Source organism: Rhinolophus sinicus, chromosome 16, assembly GCF_057876585.1.
Source record: "Rhinolophus sinicus isolate RSI-liver-muscle chromosome 16, RSI-T2T, whole genome shotgun sequence".
In the NCBI taxonomy this organism is placed as follows: domain Eukaryota; kingdom Metazoa; phylum Chordata; class Mammalia; order Chiroptera; family Rhinolophidae; genus Rhinolophus; species Rhinolophus sinicus.
In genome coordinates this window covers 135,391,172-135,415,432 of record NC_142516.1, presented here as the reverse complement: position 1 = coordinate 135,415,432, position 24,261 = coordinate 135,391,172, and the positions used below count along the sequence as shown (strand labels likewise).

General features: G+C 40.0%; 1 protein-coding gene across 1 annotated transcript; it reads left to right on the top strand.

The window, feature by feature from the left end:
* The first annotated feature begins 9,869 nt into the window (after positions 1-9,869).
* Positions 9,870-19,348, top strand: CHRNA6 (cholinergic receptor nicotinic alpha 6 subunit). Its single transcript, XM_019742027.3, has 6 exons — positions 9,870-10,274; positions 11,930-12,069; positions 14,922-14,966; positions 15,766-15,875; positions 15,978-16,956; positions 18,367-19,348. Exons 1-6 carry the CDS (start codon positions 10,196-10,198, stop codon positions 18,496-18,498), a joined length of 1,485 nt encoding a protein of 494 aa, XP_019597586.2. The 5' UTR covers positions 9,870-10,195; the 3' UTR covers positions 18,499-19,348.
* The last annotated feature ends 4,913 nt before the right edge of the window (positions 19,349-24,261 follow it).

Here is a 24,261-nt window from a genome sequence, read left to right as displayed (position 1 = left end):
AGATTAATCTGAAATTCCAACAGGCAAAACAGGGATGTGAGAAATCTTTTGTTCACTGGTTAGCAGCTCTTAACAGACCAGCAGTATGTCTCTCTCATTTTTGGTCACTGTTGTTTAATTTAGAACATCTCAGAATTTTCTTCTTGTCACAGCATATAGTTTTTATGGATCTTCATTTTTCCAAAAATTTATGGCTCAGCAGCGTTGGAAGTGGCCAGTGACTTTCTGGGTTTCTGAATTAGCAACAAGCTCGACTAACAATTTTAGATAAATACTGTTCTCAGAGACCCCCATGCTCTTTTTCAGTTATGCATCCAAATCTGTGCTAAACATGTCTTTAAAAATGTACGTAAACAGCTCTTAATGAGACATTTAAAAAGAGAGAAAAAAGTGGAAGCTCTTTAATCTCATATATTGTTTCCTAAACTACAAGGTTTTTGTAGCAGAGAATTCAGGACAATGAGAAAACACATCCTTTCATGGTTTTGATGGTTTATTTTTTTAGGCAACAAACATGACAAACTTTTATTCTCTTTTAATAAATTGACTTTCTCTTAAAATTTTGTATTAAACCCAAACCTTTTGATTATGGCACATTTTCATTTCAGACCAAAACATCACTTGATTGAATTTGTTAGAAGCTCTCTTAATGCCTTGCAGAATAGAGTTGGAGTTTCCAAATGAGTGTCCCAAATGTATATACAAGCCACAGGAAACAAAATAGCTCAAACTTTTCTGTCCAGTCTACTTTGGCTATTGTTATGTCGGTGTAAGAAATGTCCAAACCTGTAGAGAATTTTTGTGAGTTTATTTGAGCCAAACTGACAATTGCTAGGAACCAAAATCTCAATGGATTGAGAAAATGCTCCAGAGAATGGTAGTTTTGCAGCTTATTTTATACATTAGAATCAAAGGAAGAGACGTAAGGAGGGTTACATGAAATCCATTGATGGTAGATTTGAGGGGGCAGGGAAAGGAAAGTGGGGAAATCTCTGGGATTGAACAAAAAGTAAAATGAAGAGACACATATTTCTTTTATATTAACTATCCTGTGATAGTTAATAATTAACATTTACAGCACATAAAGGTGGTATTCTATTTGGGGAACAAGGTCATAATGAGGAGTTCTGTGGTGTTGTGCTCTGGTGCAGTGGGTGTGCCCTTAAGGGTCCAGGAATGGGGGATTATTCTGACATTCCAAGGGTATGTTATCTTAGATGCAAAAAGACAATAGGCAGGTTCACTTAAGGGAAAGATTGACCTTTGTCAAGGAAGCTACAGGCCTAGGAAGTGACTACCTGCCATGACCTGCTTTTAGTTAGGAATTTTTATGTTCAGACCATCCTATGTGGTTGCATTCCGTCTCTTGAGTTGTAAGGCCCACCGTGCAGACCTCCCCTGAGTGTATCAGGTTTAATATGTGGTTCCTTTTTCCATCCACAGTTATACAAATATGACCTTAAGACTAGAGGCCTTGAAGTAATTTTATGTAGTGTTTAGCTCGAGAGCTATCATAAGCCTGTCTTTTAGCAACTTGACCTTTTAAACGCCTCTTTACACAGAAAGAAAGGCTCACTGGTTAGCCCAGCAGGATCCAGGCAGCATAACCACAGGCTCCAAAGCTTCCCTCTTCCCATTGATTCCAGGTCTTGTCTGAGTAGATACCCTTCGTTATCATCGTGCCTTTACCATCTCACTGCTTTATGCATAAATATGACCTCTACACATTGTGTGTATGTAATAGATTATTATCTCTGTTGAATAAACATCTACATGCACCACTGAAGGTATATAGAGTTATCATATATGACCGCTGCCTTTAGGAGGTGATCTTCTGGTTTGGGTAGGTGGTTTGGAGTTGGAATTTCCATGCCCTAATTAAGGTTCCTGAGGGTGAATGCTGTGGTTGATCTTACACACCATTCCACCCATGACTGGGCTCTGACCCAGCGTGGCAGTTCCACCCTCCTCGCCTGTGACTGGCTCAGGATGGGAAGTGTGACTTAGCTCTGACAGTTGAGATGAAGGGGGAACTCTGCTGGGGGGGAGGGTGGCCTCTGGGAAAGTTCTCTCTCCCAAGAGAGAGTCACAGGAGATAGACTTCTAGTTAAATACGGTAGATTGGAAAAATGCCACTCATCTAACTGAAACTCCATTAAAATGCTAGGAAAAGGATTAACAACAGTATAATCATAAGGGCAAAAACGATGGGGAAAAAAGACAACATTTTGGAAGACAGAAGAGAGATAAATGAGTGATAACTGACTTAATGAAACCCAAGAAAGCTGAAACCTAAGCCAGCAGTGGAGAAAGCCCTAAATCAATTGGCACGCAGAACACCATAAATGGCAGGAATCAAAGGCATTGAATACTAATGAAATGAGGGGTGCATGTGAGGATAAAAGCAGGAACATTTTGGAATGTCAGTATAGCAAATACTCGACCCCACACCTCCTTTGCTTCTATGAGCAAGAGACTAAAGTTTCATTTCCTTAAAATATTGAACCAAAAGAACTCTGGCCCAGCTAAGGATGGGGATAGGAGGAGGATACCACGGTGAAAATGTGGAAATAAAGTATAACTCTTCACATTAAAAGATGAGACTTTTCCCCAGGGGGAGGTAAATTGACTGAGGCACTTGCCTCGGGGACAGAATCTAAGGGGGTACCAAGAAAACTCAGAAATCAAGATAAATAACAGTTGTTTACCTCAACCCACATGTTTATGATTTTCTTTGTTCACTATTTCTTTTTTCATCTCTCATTTTTTGTGATCACTTTCCTTCTTTCTTAAGAACATCCTTTAGAAGTTACTAGAGTAAGTGCCTCTTAGTTACCTCCTAGGTTTTGTTATCTCTTTGTGGAAAATGTCTTCATTTCACCCTGATTTTGAAAGATAGTGTTACAGGGTTCACAATTCCAGGTTGACTATAGTTTTCTCTAAGCTCTTTGAAGATACTATTCCACCACCTTCTGACTTATTTACATTCAGTCTAAATGTTTTGTCTTTGCACAGGCTTGTGAAAGTCTGGATAAAGCTTTGGGCACAAACAGCCTGGCTTCAGCACCTAGGGGGTGAAGAGGTATGAGGGGAATTTTCCACACCCTCCTGCTCAGATCCTCCTCTCTGCCCCATTCCTCATCCCTCTCCTGCTAACTCTGACCTGAGGGTGGCTTTGGCATTGGAAATACAGCCATGGAAAGTAGCAGGAAAGGAGCAGGAAAGCCTGGAGCCATCAGACTCCCAAAGCGGCCTTGACAGCAACGTGAATAACAGGGCAGTTTTGGGGGGGCTGCATTCTGCATGACCGGAGGAGGTTACAGTTGGTGCGATCATGACCTTATGATTCATTTGATCTCAGTTATATTTGGACTGGTGAAACCTGAGCCATATGTGTTCTATCCATTAGTACTTCACCACCTCTTAAAAAATGTAAGGCTGAGATAATGTTTAAGACTGGCAAGAAAGGTAAGTTTGGGGTGTTATCTTTGAACTGATTTTCAACTTTCCTTGTTTTGTGGACAGAGGATGTTCTGTATGGTATAGATTTTTTGTTATTTGTTCAGATTTTTTGAGTCCTTACAAGAGGTCAATTTTTGCAACCGTTCCATGGGTGCTTGAAAAAAGTAAATGTGTGTTTTCTACAACTATTTTTCCGCATCGACCATCGTGCCCAGAACACAGTAGGACTTTGTAACTACCAATCCTGAGTTAGCTTTTTCACAGGAAACACAGTGCCAGTCTAGCAACTTTCATAATCCCGCTAACATTTTTTATCTTGTGACATACAATGGGTAGGGACATGTATGTCCCAGAAATGTCTACATCTGTAATATTACAGAAACACACTGGACCTGGACTGTGTGGAGATCTTTATTTAGCATTCTGGAAGAGCTCCTCGGATGCGTTGTACTGACTACATGTATCAGAATCACCTTGGGAATTTCTTTAAAATGCAGTTTTCCGGGTCCCCCAGACTTACTGAATCAGAATTTCTGAGGATGGGGCCTGGAATCTGATTGTTTAAGACTGTCTCCTACCCTTTGTGACGGGCCAGCCGCCACAAGTCGATCAGTACCCGAATGGGGGAGTGGGAATGAATAAAAGACACTCACACAAATGATGATGCGATCGATCGGACTCCAATGATGTTGAAGCGCCGAGTTTATTTTTTTTTACCAATATATGTAGTTTGAGTACGTGCAACTTAACAACGAAAGTATGCATTACCTTAGCAAATGTAAATTTTTTAACTTTTACATAGAGGATACAAAATCACTGAAACTCCCAAAAGTAATTATCCTATCAATTACCCTGATAGCCATCAGTCTTCTGTGTCCGGGAACTGGCCGCTCCCACATTCCTCAGTAGCCTGCAAGCACCCCCCAGGTGCAGGCAGAGACAATGCCTCAGGGGAGAAAACAGGTTAAGCATAGCTGTAACCATGGCTCCCCACAACCCTTGATTCAGACGCACACTAAAATCTGAGAACACTGATCAGAGATCACCATATAAGTGATTTTTCAGATTTTCTTCTTAGAAAGAACAAGAAATCTGTATTATTTTATGTGAAAGCAGTCACTTTCTGGGTCTTTTCACTGGTCCCCAAAGTCCGTTGTACGTACTGAAACGCTGCTCTCTGGGAGAATATCAGTGTGCGTTGTCCCTGGAATACTTCAGTAGCTGCTATTACACACATGTTCTAATTAAATCCTCATCGCAACCCTGTGAGATGCCACAGTGAGACCCTTTTTTGGAAAAGGGTCTCTGCAGATGTAATTAAGTTAAGGATCTTGAGTTCATCCTGGACTACCCAGTAGGACCTACATTGAATGACCAGCTTCCTTAGAAGAGACAAAAGAGGAGAAGGCCCAGGCAGAGAGAAGGCCAAGGAGTGATTGACAGAGGCAGAGATTGGAGTGATGCTGTCACAAGCCAAGGAACTCCTGGAGGCACCAGAAGCCAGAAAAGGCAAGGAAAGATTCTCCCCTAAAGCCTTCAGAAGGAATATGGCCTGCTGACACCTTGATTTGGGGTTTCTGGCCTCTAGAACAGTGAAAGAATGAGTTGCTGTTGTTGTAAACCACTAAGTTTGTGCTACTTTGTTACGGCAGCCCTAGAAAGCTAATACAGACTGATATTGTTGTTTTCTTTTACAATCATACAGCTGGGTCTACTGTCATGGAATAAATTTTATTACAATAACTGCTGGGTCCTAGGACAATGGTAACCTTGAATTGATTCTTCCTTTTAAGGGATTTATGATTTAAACACATTCTCTTCTACATTGATGGACCCAGAGATAATTGCTGCCCAGGTAGTGGAGTGCAAAGGCTGGAGGGAAGTTACAGAATTCTCAAAGATGTGGCTGTAATCTCACTCTCCCAGTGTTGGGAGCTTGCCTGATACCAGCCTGTCCTTAAGTGGGACGATCTCGTGGGCTTTCACTTCTGTCTGGCATTAGGTCCACCATTTCAACTCCCTTTACAAATTAGTCTCGGCTTCCTCAGTCCATGTGAGGGATCCATGGCGAATGTTAGTGAAGTTAGTGCTAACCACGGTCCCATTTCAATAATAGCCCTCTAAAAATATAGTGAACTTACAAAGTGTCCATGGATCTAAAAGAACACGAGTATAGCTTTAAAGTTAAAGCATTAACTTTAGATTCAGACAGACCTAGATTGGAATTTTAACTCAACCATTTAATATCTATGATGTATATAGATCTTTAAGCAAGTTACTTAACGTGCCTGAGTGTCAATGTCCTTCCTCACTTAAAGAATAGAGTCTCACTTCATAGGGTTGCTGTGACAATTAAAAAAGAGAACGTAAAGGGCTTATCGTGGTTATTGACACATAGGAAGTGCTGAAAAATAGCTATAATTACTATTCAGTGTCATAACATTTCAACACACTTTTGACTTTCTTTCATTGTTTTACTGCCCCCTAGATTCTAAGGCTTTCCCTTTGTCTTAAAATTTAGGTGGACAGGGGCCAGCCCAGTGGCTCAGGTGGTTGGAGCTCAGTGCTGCTAACTCCAAAGGCTGCCTGTTCGATTCCCACATGGGCCAGTGGGCTTGCAACCACAAGGTTGCCGGTTCAGATCCTCGAGTCCTGCAAGGGATGTCGGCTCTGCCTCCTGCAACTAAGATTGAACACGGCACCTTAAGCTGAGCTGCCACTGAGCTCCCAGATGGCTCAGTTGGTTGGAGCGCGTCCTCTCAACCATAAGGTTGCCAGTTCGATTCCTCGACTCCCGCAAGGGATGGTGGGAAGCACCTCCTGCAATTAAGATTGAACACGGCACCTTGAGCTGAGCTGCCACTGAGCTCCCAGATGGCTCAGTTGGTTGGAGTGCGTCCTCCCAACCATAAGGTTGTCAGTTCGACTCCCCCAAGGGATGGTGGGCTGCGCCCCCTGCAACTAGCAACTGGTAACTGGACCTGGAGCTGAGCTTCGCCCTCCACAACTTAGATTGAAAGGACAACAACCTGAGTTGGAAGAAAGTCCTGGAAGTACACACTGTTCCCCAATAAAGCCCTGTTCCCATTCCCCAATAAAATCTTTAAAAACAAAAAATTTAGGTGGACAAAAAGTGGGCTTGTAGGGTTTATTTTAGCCTCTCCTATGAGCTATTGATTAAATGTTTCTTTGTGGTCTAAAATTAGCATTTAATTTGAGTACTTACCCTATTGGTGTTTTATTTTTCCTGTGTAAATGGATGTGCAATACTACTGACTAGGGATATTGAACATGTGAGAGTTTAACATTAAAACAACAACAACAACAACAAAAAAAACCCAAGCATATGGGATCGTTAAATTATTGATGATGTTTTTGCTGCAGATTTATAAATAATGCATGTTTAAAGGGTTATTTCCTTTACATTTCTTTAGGGACAACTGAAGAGTCTTCTTGCTTGAGTTTAAAGAGAACTGACAGTTGGAGAAAGGTCAACAAAATGTTTATTCATGCAGTTTCTATGCCAAAAAACCCTCAAACTTCAAAGAAAAACAATTTTGTATAACCATACCAAATAGTCTCCCTTATTTTTAAAGCAGAATGAGGCAATGGATTTAATTGAGCAACTGGGGGAGGGGAAGCTTGAAATAATGTTAATGATAAAAGTTTCATATTAAACAGTATCACTTTTTTTTTCTTAGAAAAACTTCTATGGATAAAAACAAAAGAGAAATCCAACATTTATTCTCTGAAGCCTATTAATTTCCTGACACATTAGGTCTTTAAAATTTGTTAATTTAAAAAGGGATGATGTGGAGTAACTGGGGACAGATAACGGGACAATTCTAAAACCAGGTATGGTTACTTTCTACCCAGGGTTGCCCTCCATGGGTCTGAAAACACCCAGGAATTGTAGGTCAAGTTTTGCTTGATGTGCATATGGGTGTGGGGGAGAGGCATAAGATCTATAGTTTTCATCAGATTTATGGCCTTGATAAAAAGTTAAGATCCATAGCATCTTCCTTTTTCCTTTTGTGACTGGCTAAGACGAATGAGGGAGTGAAAGGAATGGGGGTAAAGGAGTATAGGGAAAAACCAAAGCTCTTCTAATGCTAATTAACCTCTCATCTCCTTTCAATTTTTCTACCTCCATAAACTATGAGCAACACTCTAAATTTCAGCTGGTTCAACAATACGGCTAAGCAAAAACTAATTACTAGAATATGAACATGAAACAGTATCCAGAAACATCAGGAGAAAACAAAGTGTCTTAATTCTTTTGTTTCTTGAATTTTTGGAAGTGTGCTTATTTTTCTCTGTATATTTGTTTTAATGTCTATCTCTGCAATTTTCAAAATGGGTTTGAAGCAGGATATAAATCCACAATTCAATTATAAAACTCAAGCATTTTTCTGATGATGAGGGATAGTTTAAATAGTTTCTTTGAATGGGAGAATGTATTTTCTTTACAAGCATTTAAAATATATCCTTCCTACAAGTTCAGGCCCGAGAGTTACTTAATTGTGTTACCTATTTGTAGTGGTTAGAAAGTGAGTGAAAATTACTTGAAAAATTGGGTAGGGAGAGATTAATGATTTATGTTATTGAATTTAATCACATTTTTTCTGATGAGGGCAGGACTGAGGGAGCTTAAGTAACTTGCCCAATGTCTTCCAAGTGAGTATCAGGGCCAGAATCCACACCCAGGTCTGTCTGACTCCTAAGTCCATATTGTTTCCGCTGCATTATTTGCCCGTGATGAGGCTTCTCGTGACCTTCACTAACAACGCCCCCTGTCCTGCTCTGCAGCTTGACACCCCAGAAAAGATTCAGCCTGTTCCTGGAAGAAAACCAGAGCTGACTGGGGCACGTTCCAGAGGATGCCATCCTCTAGAATTGTCCTTAAAGCTGACAGGTGATGCCATAGAGAAAGAATATTGAGTAAAACAAAAGACATGAAACAACAGTTTTCTTGAAAGATGGCAGTGTGTATCTATGCAAAAGTATGAAGATCAAATCCATTCAAGTCTGAGCAATAGAAATGGTTGAGAGTGTTGTTGGTGCCTTGTAAAGCAGCCAACGTGACTTGGGTTTTACCTTAAAAACTCATGGGCACTGCCTCATTTTGGAGTGTGAGATGGCACTTTATCCATCATAGTAAAATGTTGTCCAGACTTTCTGTTTATCACCTCAGGTTCTCTCCAAACTTCACAGGACACTTCAGCCAAGGATAAAAGTCCATCTGCTAAGGGGAGACCAGGAGTAACATCTTAAGATGACATATCTGAAGCACCCAGTCCAGTGCCTGGTTTAAGCTTAGTGCTAAATAAATGTTAGTTCTTCTTTCATTCCCTCAATAGATATGAGGCTAATAGAATTTTGAAGAAAGTCATTAGTTTGAACTCTGTACAATTGCAAAATGTGCTATATTTGTGACGTGGTCTTAAAAGGTTTGGATGGGAAGGGCCTGAGGGATCATCTTTGGATCTAACTTCTCTTGTTTTCCCCTGGCTTTATTGAAGTATAATTGACAAATAAAAATATATTTAAGGTATACAATGTGATGGTTCAATATATGTATACATTGTGATTGCCACAAGCAAGCTAATTAACATATCTATCACCTCACTTAGTTACCATTTGTGTGTGTGTGCGTGTGCATGGTGAGAACACTTATAGGCTATTCTCTTAGTAAATTTCAAGTATGCAATAATCACCATGCGGTACATTAGATCCCTAGAACTTACTTATCTTATAACTGAAAGTTCATACCCTTTGACCAACATCTCCCCATTACTCCCACTCCCAGCTTCGAGCAACCACTCTGCTTCTATGAGTTCAACTTTTTTAGATTCCACTTATAAGTCATACCATACAATATTTTCTTTCTCTTTCTGGGTTCTTTCACTTAGCATAACATCCTCCAGTTTCATCCATGTTATTGCAAATAGCAGGATTTCCTTCTTTCTCATGGCTGGATAACAGTCAACTATCTATAGCTATGTGATGGATGACAAGTGTGTTTAAATAAACATAGAACTGTCCAGGTGGCATCCTGTGCTCGGTATCATTCCTCTCATTCTCCGACATCTAATCTCAAATCCTGGATGATGATCACTGAACTCAGAAAGACAAAGCACTAGAAGCCCAGGAGTCAGACAAAACCAAATAATTTCTGCTTTCTCTAAACTACAGTTATTAAGACAAAAATGGCGACTCAGATTTTAGAAAGTTTTGTAATAACAAGGTTAAGCCTTTATTAACTAGAGAACTCGGTGAATCAGAATACACTATTTGGGACCCGACTTACGCTTTACCTACAGTTGGAGCTCAGCAAATGTGTGTTTATTCCCCTAGGGATTATGGTTGAGACTGCGCTACAGAAAGCTCTACTAAGCCAGGGCAATGTTTTTGTCCTCCCTCAGCCCTGTCTGCCTAGCTTTCCCTCCCTGCTTTTCTTCACCGTTTTTGCTTGGAAAGAGATCTAGGATGACAGGAAATGTGATGACTCATCTGACATCAGATTGAGCCCTTTTTATTTGCCCTTTTTGTTGGCCTCAGACTGATATTGGGAAGAACCATGTTATGTTTGTGAATGTTTTTATTTCGCAGAAGACACGCATGGATTGCAGTGGGACTCTGATGATTTAAAGGTCTGATGCATGTGGCTGTCTGATAGCTCTTTGTTTTCCATAATCCTTTGATTAGAAAAAGAAATCAAATTGTTTTAATCATGCTGACCAGCAAGGGTCAGGGATGCCTTCACTTTGATGTGTGTCTCTGCTTGTGTATATTCATACCTTTCTTTAAAGGTAGGTTTTATTTCTGCTTTATCTCACATTCGCTTTTCAGTTACATGTGTTTACCTCTTTTTTCTAGTTGTGCTTGATTGAGCAGAGAAAAGAAATAGTCTATGGTTAAATATGTACGGTGTGTGCACAGGAATTACTACAACTGTTAATCTATTTTTTATTGGTTAGGTTTAACATGTAAGATGGGATTTGGGGGTTAGGGTGGAGAGGACAGTGAAACATTGTAAACCACATTTTATTTTATTTTCCCAATTAAAATATGGTAATAATAGTAATGATGCAGTTTTCTATCCATCTCTGCTATGGAAGTATTCAACTTATTTGTTTGTATTTGTATTTAATATTTTTTCAGAACTGTAATTTATTAGCTAGCTGATACCATTTCTCAGTCTATGAACCCTTCCATTTTGTAGGTAATCATCTTTGTTTTGGGAAACGTCATTATGACCATGCTGAAATGTGTCCTAAGAGTAAGATCATTCATGTTAAAAGTTAAGACTTAGAAACAGACAACGCAGCTCTGCCTGAACAAAAGCACATCTGTACGTGCTGTGCTGTCGTCTTTGCAGGGGACTTGCTCTTCGAGACTCAGGGAGGGTTTATCTAAAACATTTCAAAGGGGGAGAAAAGTCTCAAAAGGGGGGAAATGGGTAATTGGGAGGATTTTTTAATTGTCTATTTTAAGTAGAAATATTTCTATCATTATTCATTATGATGGCAAGAATGCTGCTTTACATTTAAAATTGTTCTTTCCTGTTGAAATCTCAGTGTTGCTAAATGCATTTGTCGAACAACTCTTTATTTTGTAATATAACACCTGTCCTTTTGTTCATTTTTGCCTAGTGAGTTATTCAATCCCTTTAATTTTTTTTCTTTCAGGATTTAAATCTCTTTGTGGAATTTGTAGAATAGTATTTCTGGTGTCAAATTTGAATTCTAGAAGGGAAAGCACGGGGGTGGGGGATGAGGGGGTATTAATGAATTATGTCAAATGAAGGCAAGTAACCTACACTTAATGCATTCTTTGAAAAATACAAAGAGATATACATTAAACTGTTGTCCAACATTTAATGACTAAAAATGCTATTTTTTAAGAAATGAGTTTGAATTCTTTAAAAAATATTTTAAGTAAATTTCCTTAAAAACTTTGTGCTCTCACTATTCTCCAATATAATTGAATTTCTTTTGTTTTTCTTTTTTACCTCAAAATAATTGAATTTTAAAGGTGATTTTTAAAAGGAGTATGGCTTGTTAAGACCTTAATGATATTACTAGTTATTTCAGATTGCTTGGTGAAGTTTCCCCAGTAAACACCTTACGAGTTGTAGAAACAGGGCAGTTGAATCAGTATTATGACAAGAAAGGGCAGGACTCTTCCTTAATTACTGGAACCGTGAGATTGTGTGTTACGTTGAGTGACATAAACGAAAATTGAAGCTCATGTCTATTCCTTTACCTTTGTGGTGCCTTAGACTTTTAAAAGTGCTCTTACCAACATTATTTTAGTTGACATCACACTAGTCCTGAGATGTAGGCATTACTATTTTTATCTTGGACGCCTCACTGCCCTTACTCGGTCATGGAAGCTTCCAGAACCTCTCACCTGCCAGCACTCTCTCTGCTTCTCTAATTCGTCCTTCTGTTTGGCCACGCAGACTGTACAGGCTGTGCGTCTGAGGAGAGACTCTTTCACAAACTGTTTTCTCATTATAACCAATTCATCAGGCCTGTGGAAAATGTTTCCGATCCCGTCACGGTGCATTTTGAAGTGGCCATCACACAGCTGGCCAACGTGGTAAGTGCCTCAAGTTCACCATGTGTTCACCTCAAGGAGCCCTGACTCTGAGGGGCTCAGAGCAGTTCCCAAACATTGTCCCACTTATTGTACATGGTAAATACGAGAAATTAAGAAAATATGAACAAGCCAAAATATACATAGCTGCTGGCCCTTCGAAGCTGTCCCACTGGGAGGGAGACAGTTTTCCCACCGATGTTGTAATTATTCACATCAAGGCAGGTTTTTTTTTGTTTTTGTTGTTGTTGTTGCTGTTGTTGTTTGTTTTGGAAGAGATTTCAGAACCAGTTTATGAAACAAAGAGGTGAAGGGGAAGTTGTAGGGAGAAGGCAAAGGGAGCTAACTCCATTATGCACTTGTGACGTACTAGACCCTGTGTCTACACTTGTGACTATCAGCTGCATTTTATAGCTGAGGAGCCAGAAGCTCAGTTAAGGGACTTTTCCCAAGATCATACAATCACAAATTGGTGGAACTGTGATTTGTGTCTTCTCTCTTTTTATTTTTGTCAATCAATCTTGCCAGAGGTTTATCGATTTTGTTGGGTTTTTTTTCCCCTCAAAGAATCAGCTTTTCGTTTCGTTGATTTTCTCTATTGTTTTCCTGTCCAATTTTATTGATTTGTACCCTTTATTTTTCGTTCCTTATGCTTGCTTTGGGTTTATTTTGTGCTTCTTTTTTAATTTCTTGAAGTAGAAACTTGAATTATTGATTTGAGAACTTTCCTCATTTCTGATGTAAACATTTTATGCTATAAATTTTCTTTTTTGCACTGTTTTTAGCTATATCCCTCATATTTTGATATGTTGTGTTTTCATTTTCATTCAGTTCTATGTATTTTTTGAATTTCCTTTGAGATGTCCTCTTTGACTATTAAATTTAAACAACCCATGGAGTTGTTTAAGTTTCATGTGTTTAGAGATTTTCATGTTGTCTTTTTGTTATTGATTTCTAGTTTGTTATTGATTTCTAGTTTTGTTATTGATTTCTAGTTTGATTCCATTATGATCGGAAAACACACTGCATGATTTCAATTATTTGTTGAGGTTTGTTTGATGGCACATGACAAGGAAAAAAATGTGCCTGTTGGTGTTTTGAGTAGAGTGTTTTATATATATCTGTTAGATCTTATCGGTTGATTATGCTTTCAGATCTTCTATATTTTTGCTGATTTTCTGTCTAAGTAGTTCTATTGGATGCTAAGGAGGGTATTGAAGCCTCCAACTATAATTGGGATTTGTCTGTTTCTTCTTTCAGCTCTATCAGTTTTTGTTTCATGTATTTTGAGGCTGTTGTTTGATGTGTGTACAGTTAGGATCATTATGTCTTCCTGCTGGACCAATGCTTCTGTCTTTATGTAATGTCCCTCTTTGTCTTTAGTAATTTTTTTTTTTTTCAGGAGAAAGAGTTCAGTCTACTATATAGCCTTTCTTATTGATGTATTGAAGGCTATCTGTTCTCATGTGGGGACATATTCATTGTTGTCACTGAGCCATGGTGAGGTCTGCGGATGGCCTTAGAGACCAGAGACTTCTATGTGGAAGTGTGTTTGCTGCCATACAGAATGACCTTTGCCATAAAGTTTTCTGTGTGGATGACTTTTTAGTATAGAAGTATGTCCACTGTTCCCCCTACAGGGATCTGGAACAAAGCCAGTGTTTTTGATGGCCTGGCATATCTGAAATGACAAACTTGAAGTTCTTGTAAAATGCAGCCCACCTGACCTTTCTGATCTCAGTTTCTGTTGCTCTAGAAAGTTAATCTATTAAAGCTTGTAACTCAAATCCTTTAATGCAGGTGGGGTGTCATCTAACTTATTTTCCCAAGAAAGAGATACAGGGTAATGGTCCCAGAAATGTGGAATGGTATTGTGGGTCTCTGGCCTCCTCTGGCTGGGCTGTCTGATGACAGTGCCCATGGACATTGATGTGGTCTGGAGTTGGATGGAAAACAGAACTTGCCAGACCACATCCTGATTCATAAAGTTGGCTGACACCTGTGAGGGTGTTCACACCACACGGAGCTTATCAGCCTGTGAAAGTATAAGTGGGAAGACAGCGATATTGTCAGGACAATATTGCCACCTGACTTTAGTTCTCTGAACACAGTGTACTGTAGAGAGAAGTTGTCTTTGAGACATGCTTATGACAGTTACTTTTGAGAACTTTCTGGATTGCAGAGCTAGTTGATTTTTGATTGACAGCCATAGACTTACTGACATGGTCTCTGCTAAAATTTGCAGGTCACAAGGTAACCCTCATATGAGAGTCAGATACCTACCACCATCTACAGTATTTTCCCTCCTTTCCTCCCTCTCGTTTTCTCTTCTCTCCCTTCTTTCCTTTCACAGAATCAGAAAACTTTATGAGCCGTGGTGTTCAGAAAGTCTTCACAGAAGTGATGAGACTTAAATCAGATTTGAAATAGTCTTTAAGTCACATTTCCTTTGAAAGTGATCAGCATTGAGACCAGATATGGAAATATTGTATTTCTGGTTGCTTTTTTTTCTTAATTATTTTTATTGGGGTATATTGGGGAACAGTGTGTTTTTTTTAGGGCCCATCAGCTCCATGTCAAGTCGTTGTTTTCAATCTAGTTGTGGAGGGCGCAGTTCACTGGCCCATGTGGGAATCGAACCTGCGACCTTGGTGTTATGAGCACTGTGCTCTAACCACTGAGCTAACTGGCCGCCCTCTGGTTGCTTATTTATAAGCTGCCTCTTCAGTCTTTTTGTTTTCCTCTAATAGCATGAATAACTCAGATTTGGCTCTTTTTAGTTGTAATTCTTGTTCTGGGATCCACCTCTATTAGCAAGTACATTTGAGGCTAAAAGTGTTGCTTCTTCTTCACAGGATGAAGTAAACCAGATCATGGAAACCAATTTGTGGCTACGTCACGTATGTGTCTATATCACATGTCCTTCTCTTCGATCTATGTTACTTGTGTATCAGCCGAACAATGCCTAATGGATAAAATCTACTAGCATTCCCTCTTCCATCTGCAACTTATGATACAGCATAGACTATTACCTACTTCTAAAGCCTAAAGCTCAGCTCTGGTAACAGCTGGCTTGATGCAAGCTTTGCAGGTGCAGAAACCTAGGGACAAAGTTCTCTGGGATATAGAGATTCTGTCCTTTCTGGTTTCTGCTCTCAAGTCTTCTATTTTTATCTGTACTTTGAACTCCAGAGTCAGATGCTTGCCTATTCTTTGATGCTGCTGCACTAGGCCTAGAGAAGTCAGTAGTTAAGCACGACAACATGTGGGTTAGATTTTCACCAGCTTCTTTTATGTTATACCATCTTGTTCTTTCTTCTTGTCTTAATCTTTTACGCAGATTTTGTAACAAGCTCATCATCGTACACTTGAACTATCTTTTTAAATATTAGAACTGAGCTGCTACTCCAATATGACTATTGTCCATGGAACATGGAATTTGAGCCTATAACCTTGGCCAGCTAATTAATAAACAACAGATAATTATCGAATATCCATTAGGTAATTTATGTTTTCCAAAATCAGCTCAGCTACCTAGCCCCCTATTCTCCATGGGTTTACTCTCCCAACTTTTGATAAAAACTAATGTACTCTTCAAATAAGAACTTAATTAAAAAAAAAACACAAAAAAAACTGATGAACAAACATAGAATTAACATTGGAAGAAAATTTTTTTAAATTGACTTCTATTTCCTTTAGATCTGGAATGATTATAAATTGCGCTGGGACCCAATGGAATATGATGGCATTGAGACTCTTCGTGTTCCTGCGGATAAGATCTGGAAGCCCGACATTGTTCTCTACAACAAGTATGGGTGTCTGACAGAAGCAGTGTCTTTCCAAAGTTGCCTTTGGTGCATGCTGACCCATAGCAGGGGTCCATTACTAATGGTGTCTGATTTACCTTGCAGTGCTGTTGGCGACTTCCAAGTCGAAGGCAAAACAAAAGCTCTTCTTAAATATGATGGCATGATAACCTGGACTCCACCCGCTATTTTTAAGAGTTCTTGTCCTATGGATATCACTTTTTTCCCTTTTGATCATCAAAATTGTTCCCTGAAATTTGGTTCCTGGACGTATGACAAAGCTGAAATTGATCTTCTAATCATTGGATCTAAAGTGGATATGAACGATTTTTGGGAAAACAGTGAATGGGAAATTGTTGATGCTTCTGGCTACAAGCATGACATAAAATACAACTGTTGTGAAGAGATATACACAGATATCACCTATTCTTTTTATATTAGAAGACTGCCGATGTTTTACACCATTAATCTGATCATTCCCTGTCTCTTTATTTCATTTCTAACCGTGTTGGTCTTTTACCTTCCTTCTGACTGCGGCGAAAAAGTGACGCTTTGCATTTCAGTTCTGCTTTCTCTGACTGTGTTTTTGCTGGTAATCACAGAAACCATCCCGTCCACGTCTCTCGTGATCCCACTAGTGGGTGAGTACCTACTGTTCACCATGATCTTTGTCACCCTGTCCATCGCGGTGACTGTGTTTGTGTTGAACATACACTATCGCACCCCAACAACACACACCATGCCCAAGTGGGTGAAGATGGTTTTCCTCCACCTGTTACCCCAGATTCTGATGATGAGAAGGCCTCTGGACAAGATGAGAAAGACAAGTTATGATAAAAACCCCAAAGGCATTTCCCGTTGTCCTGCCAAAGTCATGTTTGGCAATCGCAAAGAGCCCAAACTTCTTCAAGAATGCTGCCGCTGTCATAAATCATGTCACCTTGCCACCAGAAAGAGAAGATTAAGTCATCAGCCTTTACAGTGGATGACAGAAAATTCAGAGCATTCGCCTGAAGTTGAAGATGTGATTAGTAGTGTTCAATTCATAGCAGAAAACATGAAGAACCAAAATGAAACAAAGGAGGTAAATGTATGTCTTCTCTAGCCTGTCCACCTGCAGCAGACCTAGAGGCACTTTATAGACATGGTCATATTTTCAGTGTAAGTTCTGTTTATAAGACAGGCAGTGTTAGGCTAAGATCCAGTTCCGTTACTATGCAGTTGTGGGTAGACTGTCCTGGGGTCGGGTAGGGTAACATGTATCCCCAAAGCAAATCTCCACCTCCAGAAATGTTAAGTGAAATCTGGTCAAAATAAACATTCAGGGTGACCTTGGTAAATGAAACCAAGAGCTCCTGCACAAGAAACAATGGCAGACAAAAGGGTGGAGAGGGAAAAGCTGCCCCCAGAGGGGAAGGAGAAATGACCGCAGAGCAGTTTGCAGTCTGAGAGCAGTGGAGGAAAGCAGGAGTGAGTCCTCCGCAGCTCCAATCCCACTTATACTACTGGAGAGGGACTTAGGTGCTGATTGAGCCTCAGGGATAAATTTAGCATCAACATATTCTGTTCCTGCTGCCCAGAGTCTAACTAAAGCAACATGACCGCCCCTATCCTCCAAAGAGCGAGTCAAGAAAATCATGCCAGTTTTCCATGCCATAAGATGACTAGCTGAGGGCATCTGAAAATTCATGCCAGGTGTCTGGTTTGACCTCATACTGCAACTGCCAGCATCCATGTGTCCTAGTGAAAGGATATTGCGAAACCTAAAGTCTGCCTTGTTGGTGCAGGGGAAGATACCGTGACTGCATGTCACACAAGCAGGGCATGGGGGAGGCATCAAGGGACAAGTGAGCCCAGAACTCACCTCCATGGTGACACCATAAAATCTAGGGGAGAGTTGCTGTTCACTTAATCACCACCAGGTAGGGCTCTCACGACACAACCAGGGAGACTTGGGCAGAAGGTTGGAGGCTAGGACCTGGAAGGACGTGAGAAGTGCAATGATTTCTCCATAAACAGTATGACCTTGAGGTCTAGCGGGCTTCCTGTGCCTGATAAGGACATCCTCCATCGTACCACACATACCTCAAACCTATTTCCCAGACTTGCCAAGGGGTCAGGTATACAGTGGTGCCAATGACAAGAGTTGCATTTTTTTTATTTTTTTTTTTGACCAGCTATTTCTTGGGAGCATTTCTTGCCATTAGGAAAGATGCTTTGTGACCCACAGAATCCTGACTTGTTGAGATCCGCATACTCTGCAGCCAGCTGCAGGAGGCACTAAGAGGGCCTGTGCATCCACCCTCTTTAGACAAAACAAAAGCTCTACTGTGTACTATACAGGAGACACAGGTTAACCAGAATAATACCAACATTTGCTTTAAAAGTCACCCGGAAAATATTTGAAAAGGAAGAAGCGTATTTATGAAATAGACTATATTTCCTATGGTGCTGATTTTTTTAACAATTGCTTTGACCTTTGTTTGCTTTTCAGGTTGAAGACGACTGGAAGTACGCAGCTATGGTGGTGGACAGAGTATTTCTTTGGATATTTATAACCGTCTGTGTGTTTGGAACTGCAGGGCTCTTTTTACAGCCACTACTTGGAAACACAGGAAAATCTTAAGGATTTTATCTTCTGAAATTTACAGACACTGTATTTGTTCTGTGTTTCCTACAGCAAGGGAAGGGACATAAAGCTTCCCATCTAAGTCTCTCATCTACGGAAGCTGATGACCTGATGGAAAAAGAGGACGTTATTGCACACGAGGAGCCTGAATGCCTCCTTTGTAGCACAAAAGTACTTTGAGATGTGCGCTAACACTGGAGCCCAGAACTGGCAGCACGCACAGGCTTGTCTTGTCTGGACATGTTCAGCCTCCAGGGACGTGATGAGCCATAATACAGCAAACCATGTAATCAACATCAAGTCACACTAAAAAGGGGTTCTGTTGTCCCTCCTGTTCATGCTGCTGATCAGCACCACGACACATGCCAGACATGAGACTCTGAAACATGGACCTTGCTGACATTTGCAGTGCTTGTGAACTCCTGTAGGCTTTGCTTTCCTGTGCATGTCTCTGTGATGTAGCTCCCACACCAGCATTATTTGTTACTTTAATTGGCGAAACGTTAATAGCAGACGGTCAGAGCCAATCTCAGCAGGCTGTTTGCAGTTAGCACTCATCGGGCAAGAAACCTGAGGGGTAACCGGGCACTGTGCTAGGCATTGCACAGGTAACAGAAATAGGTTCTGTCCCCAAGCACTTGCAGCTCTTTAGGAAAAGTCATCAACACAAAGATCTCCAGGACCAGATATCATGTGGGGAATGTGACTAGAGCAATCAAAATGGGAGAACATGGTGTGGTGTGGCCAGGCAAACTGAAGCAACCTGTTGTCTTTTCTTGTCAGCGGTTTCCATTTGCTCTTTGTAGCTGAGACTGAAAATAAACTTATTTCTTCTCTAAGAAACTGATCTTGTACCGTTTAGAGCAATTCCTTTTCTGAGAGGGAGCACCTTAGGAATTCTGTTTTATTCCACTCTATTATCTTATGTGTTGTATAAATATTATAGCAATTTAAAAGGTGTATTTTGAAGTAGAAAAAAACATCTGCCCTAAGAAAGGAATTCATTTCATTTTTGCCTTTTCCCTTCTGGTCCTTGTCTATAGGCACATGTAATTTCACACTTCCTTTTAATTTCGTTTTACCTTTTAATTTCGTATTTTGCTGTTTTCTCAAAGCACCATATTAGCAACATTTCTCCACAAGGTTTCATAGTGTTGAAGTATAATTTTTAAGATCGCATTATCTCTGATGTGTTGATACACCACACTCTCAATTACCACATGTTAATTCTTCCTTGTCTGTCTCATATTGGAGCATCAGGCACTTTGTGGCACACCAGGCAAAGGTTTTGAATTTGAATTACTTTGTTTTAAAGTATTTTTACTCCCTGTCATATTTGTGTTTGAAGCACCTATATTTTATCTTTCTATCTTGAGTGAGGGTTGGTTGTTATACTTGATAGGTGTGTTTTTTTTTTTTACTATCACACCAAATAGATATTTAATTTTATTTTTTTTAATGTTTTAATTGTGCTAAAATACACATAGCATAAAATTTATTATCGTAACCATTTTTAAGTGTTCAGTTCAGTGGCATTAAATACATTCACATTGTTGTGTAACCATCACCACCATTCATCCCCAGAATTCTTCCTTTTTATTTATTGATTTATTTATTTTTTTAAAGAATATTGGGGAACAGTGTGTTTTTTCAGGGGCCATCAGCTCCAAGTCATTGTTCCTCAATCTAGCTGTGGAGGGCGCAGCTCAGCTCCAAGTCCAGTTGCCATTTTCAATCTTTAGTTGCAGGGGGCACAGCCCACCATCCCGTGCGGGAATCCAACCAGCAACCGTGTTGAGAGCTTATGCTCTAACCACCTGAGACAGCTGGCCATCCTCAATTCTTTTGAGTATATACGCTTACACGGTGGAAAGATTGCAAACTTAATTATCTGACCTTCATATATCCAGAGGCAGAATTGCTGGGTTTTGTGGCAATTCTATTTTTAATTTTTTGAAGAACCACCATACTGTTTTCCACAGTGACTGTACTGTTTTACATTTTACCCACAGTCACTAGGACTCCATTTTCTCCATATCCCCGCCAACACTTGTTATTTTCTGTTTTTTGACAGTAGCTATCTTAATGTGTGTAAAGTACTATCTTGTGGTTTTCATTTGCATTTCCTTAGTGATTAGTGATGGTGAGCATCTTTTCCTGTGCTTGTTGACCATTTGTATATCTTTGGGAAAAGGTGTATTCAACTCCTTTGCCCTTTTTAAAATCAGGTTGTTTGATTTTATTGTTGAATTGTAGTAGTTCTATATATTTTCTTGAGTTAATCCCTTATTAGATATAAAAAGAAGACTTTTAAGAACCACCATAAGTAGGAAGATAGGAGGAAAGTGCTTCCAGCCAGGGGCAGGGAAACCCGGATCCTGGCTTCTTAAGAGATTCTTTTATATGTGAACATGTGTCAGACTTCCCAGCCCAGCTTTCCAGAAGTTGCTCAGTGACCCTCAGGGCAGAGAGGATGTTGTACTCACAAGTAAACAATTTAACAACATACATTTAAAAGAAATGAAAAGCATTTGAATAAAAGAGGAATTACAGCATTTGTTCAGAAGAGCAAAGGGAGGCAAAGAATGAAAATGTGTAAAGGGTCTTGAAGGGAGTAAAGAATTAAAAATCTCTTTGTTAATTGAGATGTTTAAGTTTTAGAATTGACTTGAAATTCTGTTTATGATTTAATTATCAATATCTCTATGTATGTGTGTGTGTGCATGGGGGCGTCTTTGTGTATCTGAACAGAACTATAGATTCTATGACTTTTAGAGGTAGAATGGAACTCAGATTATTTAGCTTAATTTTTATTTTATTTTATTTCAAGTGGTAGAGTGGCTTGCTTATGATCGTGTAGCTGACAAATTCAACTTTAGAACCCACATCTCTTGACTCTTGAACTATTTCCCTGACCCCAGTATAATTCAGTCTCATGAGATGGGAATAGAAAAAGACAGTAAATCAACTGGGATGGCCCATCTTCTCTCCTCCTGACCCCATGCCCACCTTATAAGGCTAGGGGAAACAAAGCATCTTTCACTGTCAGTAGTCAGAAGGAGAAAGAGAGCTTTGAAATGTAAACCAGTTTAGAGAGATGAAGCAGCAAATGCTCTCTTATTTTAGAAAGGCCAGGGCTTCTTGTAATGTTAACATTTATTTTAATGAAGGCAGGGAATACTAATAGCGCATGGGGACTATATATGAGTCTTCAGAATAAGATCGGTCATTGCTGAGTTGAATAGCACACATGTTTGGGACTATAAGTCATGGGTCAAAGTGGAAACATCCAAGGCTTTCTTCTCTCTAACTGCCCCATCAATTTGTACTTGTTTTGGCTGACAGCACAAAATGCGTAGAGAATAAAAATATTTGACATTAGCAGATGCTGAAGTGCAAAGAGACTGCTCCACGGGCTGGTGGGTCATTTCAGTTTATAGGAGGCAGATTGGAGTGTTGTGCTCATGGAAAGGCTAATTTGCTCCCACTGAGCTCCAATCCATTTTCATAGCGCTGGAATGTGGATTTGGGGGCTTGATCTTCCAGTTTTTCAAGATAAACTGCAATTTCAGCTTTTTATATAAAATCTCCTAGTTTTGCAATGTGGCAACTAAATTAAGAAACAAAAAAAAGTCTCTGTGTTAGCTCAACAGAACCTGTGTGTCACTAGTCTGTAGCCTCTGACTAAATAAACTGGGGCTTGATTCCTTCTGTTGGGTGAGGACACATAAGATGGGGGCAAAGTCAAGTCGAGGGAGATGCAAGAGCTGGGAGAGGAAGATGTAACTCCGAGAACCATGGAGGCACTCATACCGTGCTAAGGTCTGGGTGCCCGCCACTTGAAAACATTAAAAAGTGAAAGACATGGTTGGTGGAAAGAAAAGCAGATTTATTCAGAATGCCAGAATGCTGGAAGGATGGTGGACTCCTGTCCAAACATCCGCAGTTCCTAGACCAGGCAGATGGTTTTATAAGCACACAAGAAGAAAAAAAGAAAGGGGGAGTGGGTCAGGCAGGTCCGAGGTCTGACATCCATCCTGGGGTCTGGTCTGTTTTAAGATAATGTTATCTCTGGACTCTGGACTTGCACTGGCCACCACCACCAGAGGATTAAGAAATTGCCCTTTCCAGGTTAGGATTCTGTTCATTAAATAGATTAACGAGGTATGGGTAGCCTTGAGAAAGGGAATAAACTGAGTTCTTCAGTTAATCAGTGAGGGGAGAAACAAAGAGGAAATAGCTGAATCTCAGGGTCGATGAAACTGCAAACTAACAATCTAACTACAAGTGGCTAGATAACTGACCTATGCAGTGAGTCAAATTGCAAACTAGCTAAGTCTAATTACGTTATTGAGTTACTGAATTCCACCCTTACAGCACCATCTGAAGGCCTAGAGAGCACATACTTGGGATGCCCCACCCAACCCTAACCTCCCGCAAGGCCCAGAGTGTGCCTGTAGTTTTTTTTTTCAATGTGCTTAACTTTTTATATTAATATTGCTCAATGCTGATAGGATGGTTTCCCATTTCACCCCTTGAGATAGCTAAGTTCTCTTTTTATTCTATTTTTATTTTTCACTTACAGTTGACATACAATTATATTGGCTTCAGGTGTACAAAATAGAGATAAGACATTTATATAACTTACCAAGTGATCACCTCGAGAAATCTGGTACCTATCTGACACCATACATAGTGATTACAATACTATTAACTATATTCTTTATGCTGTACTTTACATCTCCACGACTATTTTGTAACTTCTTAACCAATTTGTACTTCTTACTTGCTTCCCCTTTTTCAACCATCTCTCCAACCTCCCCTCCCATTTGGCAACCATCAAAATGTTCTCTGTATCTATGAGTTTGTTTCTGTGTTGTTTGTTCCTGTTTTGTTTGTTCATTTATTTTGTTCTGTAGTTTCCACATGTAAATGAAATCATGTAGCATTTATCTATATCTGACTTACTCCACTCAGCACAATACCCTCTAGATCTATCTATGTTGTCATAGATGGCAAGATTTCGTTCCTTTTTATAGCTGAGTAATAATTAATTGTATATATGTGCCACCTCTTCTTTATCCAGTCACCCATTGATGGACACCCAGGTTGCTTCTATATCTTAGATATTGTAAACAACGTTGCAATGAACTTATGGATGCACATGTCCCCTCAAAGTAGTGTTTTGGGTTTCTCAGGGTAAAAACCCAGAAGTGGGATTACTCAGTCAGTCCTTCTTTGTCTCTTGTTATAAGGGAGAGCTTCTTTTTTTTTTTTTTTTTTTTTTTTTGCACCCTCTCCCCAAGGAGGTGCTTCTTATGTGTAGTGAGGGGAAAGGACAGTAAGAACAGGGGTACAACATCTGAGCATAGCCTGTTGCCCATCCCCCACTTTGACTTTGGAACTGTCATCTAAACCCTTCAGCAGTACTAGCCATTCTCAATTGGAGCTTGCTCCCCGTTTACACACAGCCATGCATGTGCGTACACACACAAACACACATACACATGCTATTTCTAGTTGGTATTTGGAAATGTCTAACAGAGCATTTTTGTTGCCACAATGACTGGGGATGCTATTGTCACATATGGCCGAGGGGTAGATATGCTAAGCATCCTGCGTTGTATGGGACAGACCATGAAGAATTTTCCCTATGAAAATACCCATAAGGCTCCCTATGAAAAACTGGAGCCCTCTTGAGGGTATTAGTTTGGAGCATAGCACATGCTTAGCAGGCTTGTTGAGGAACAGCCACACACC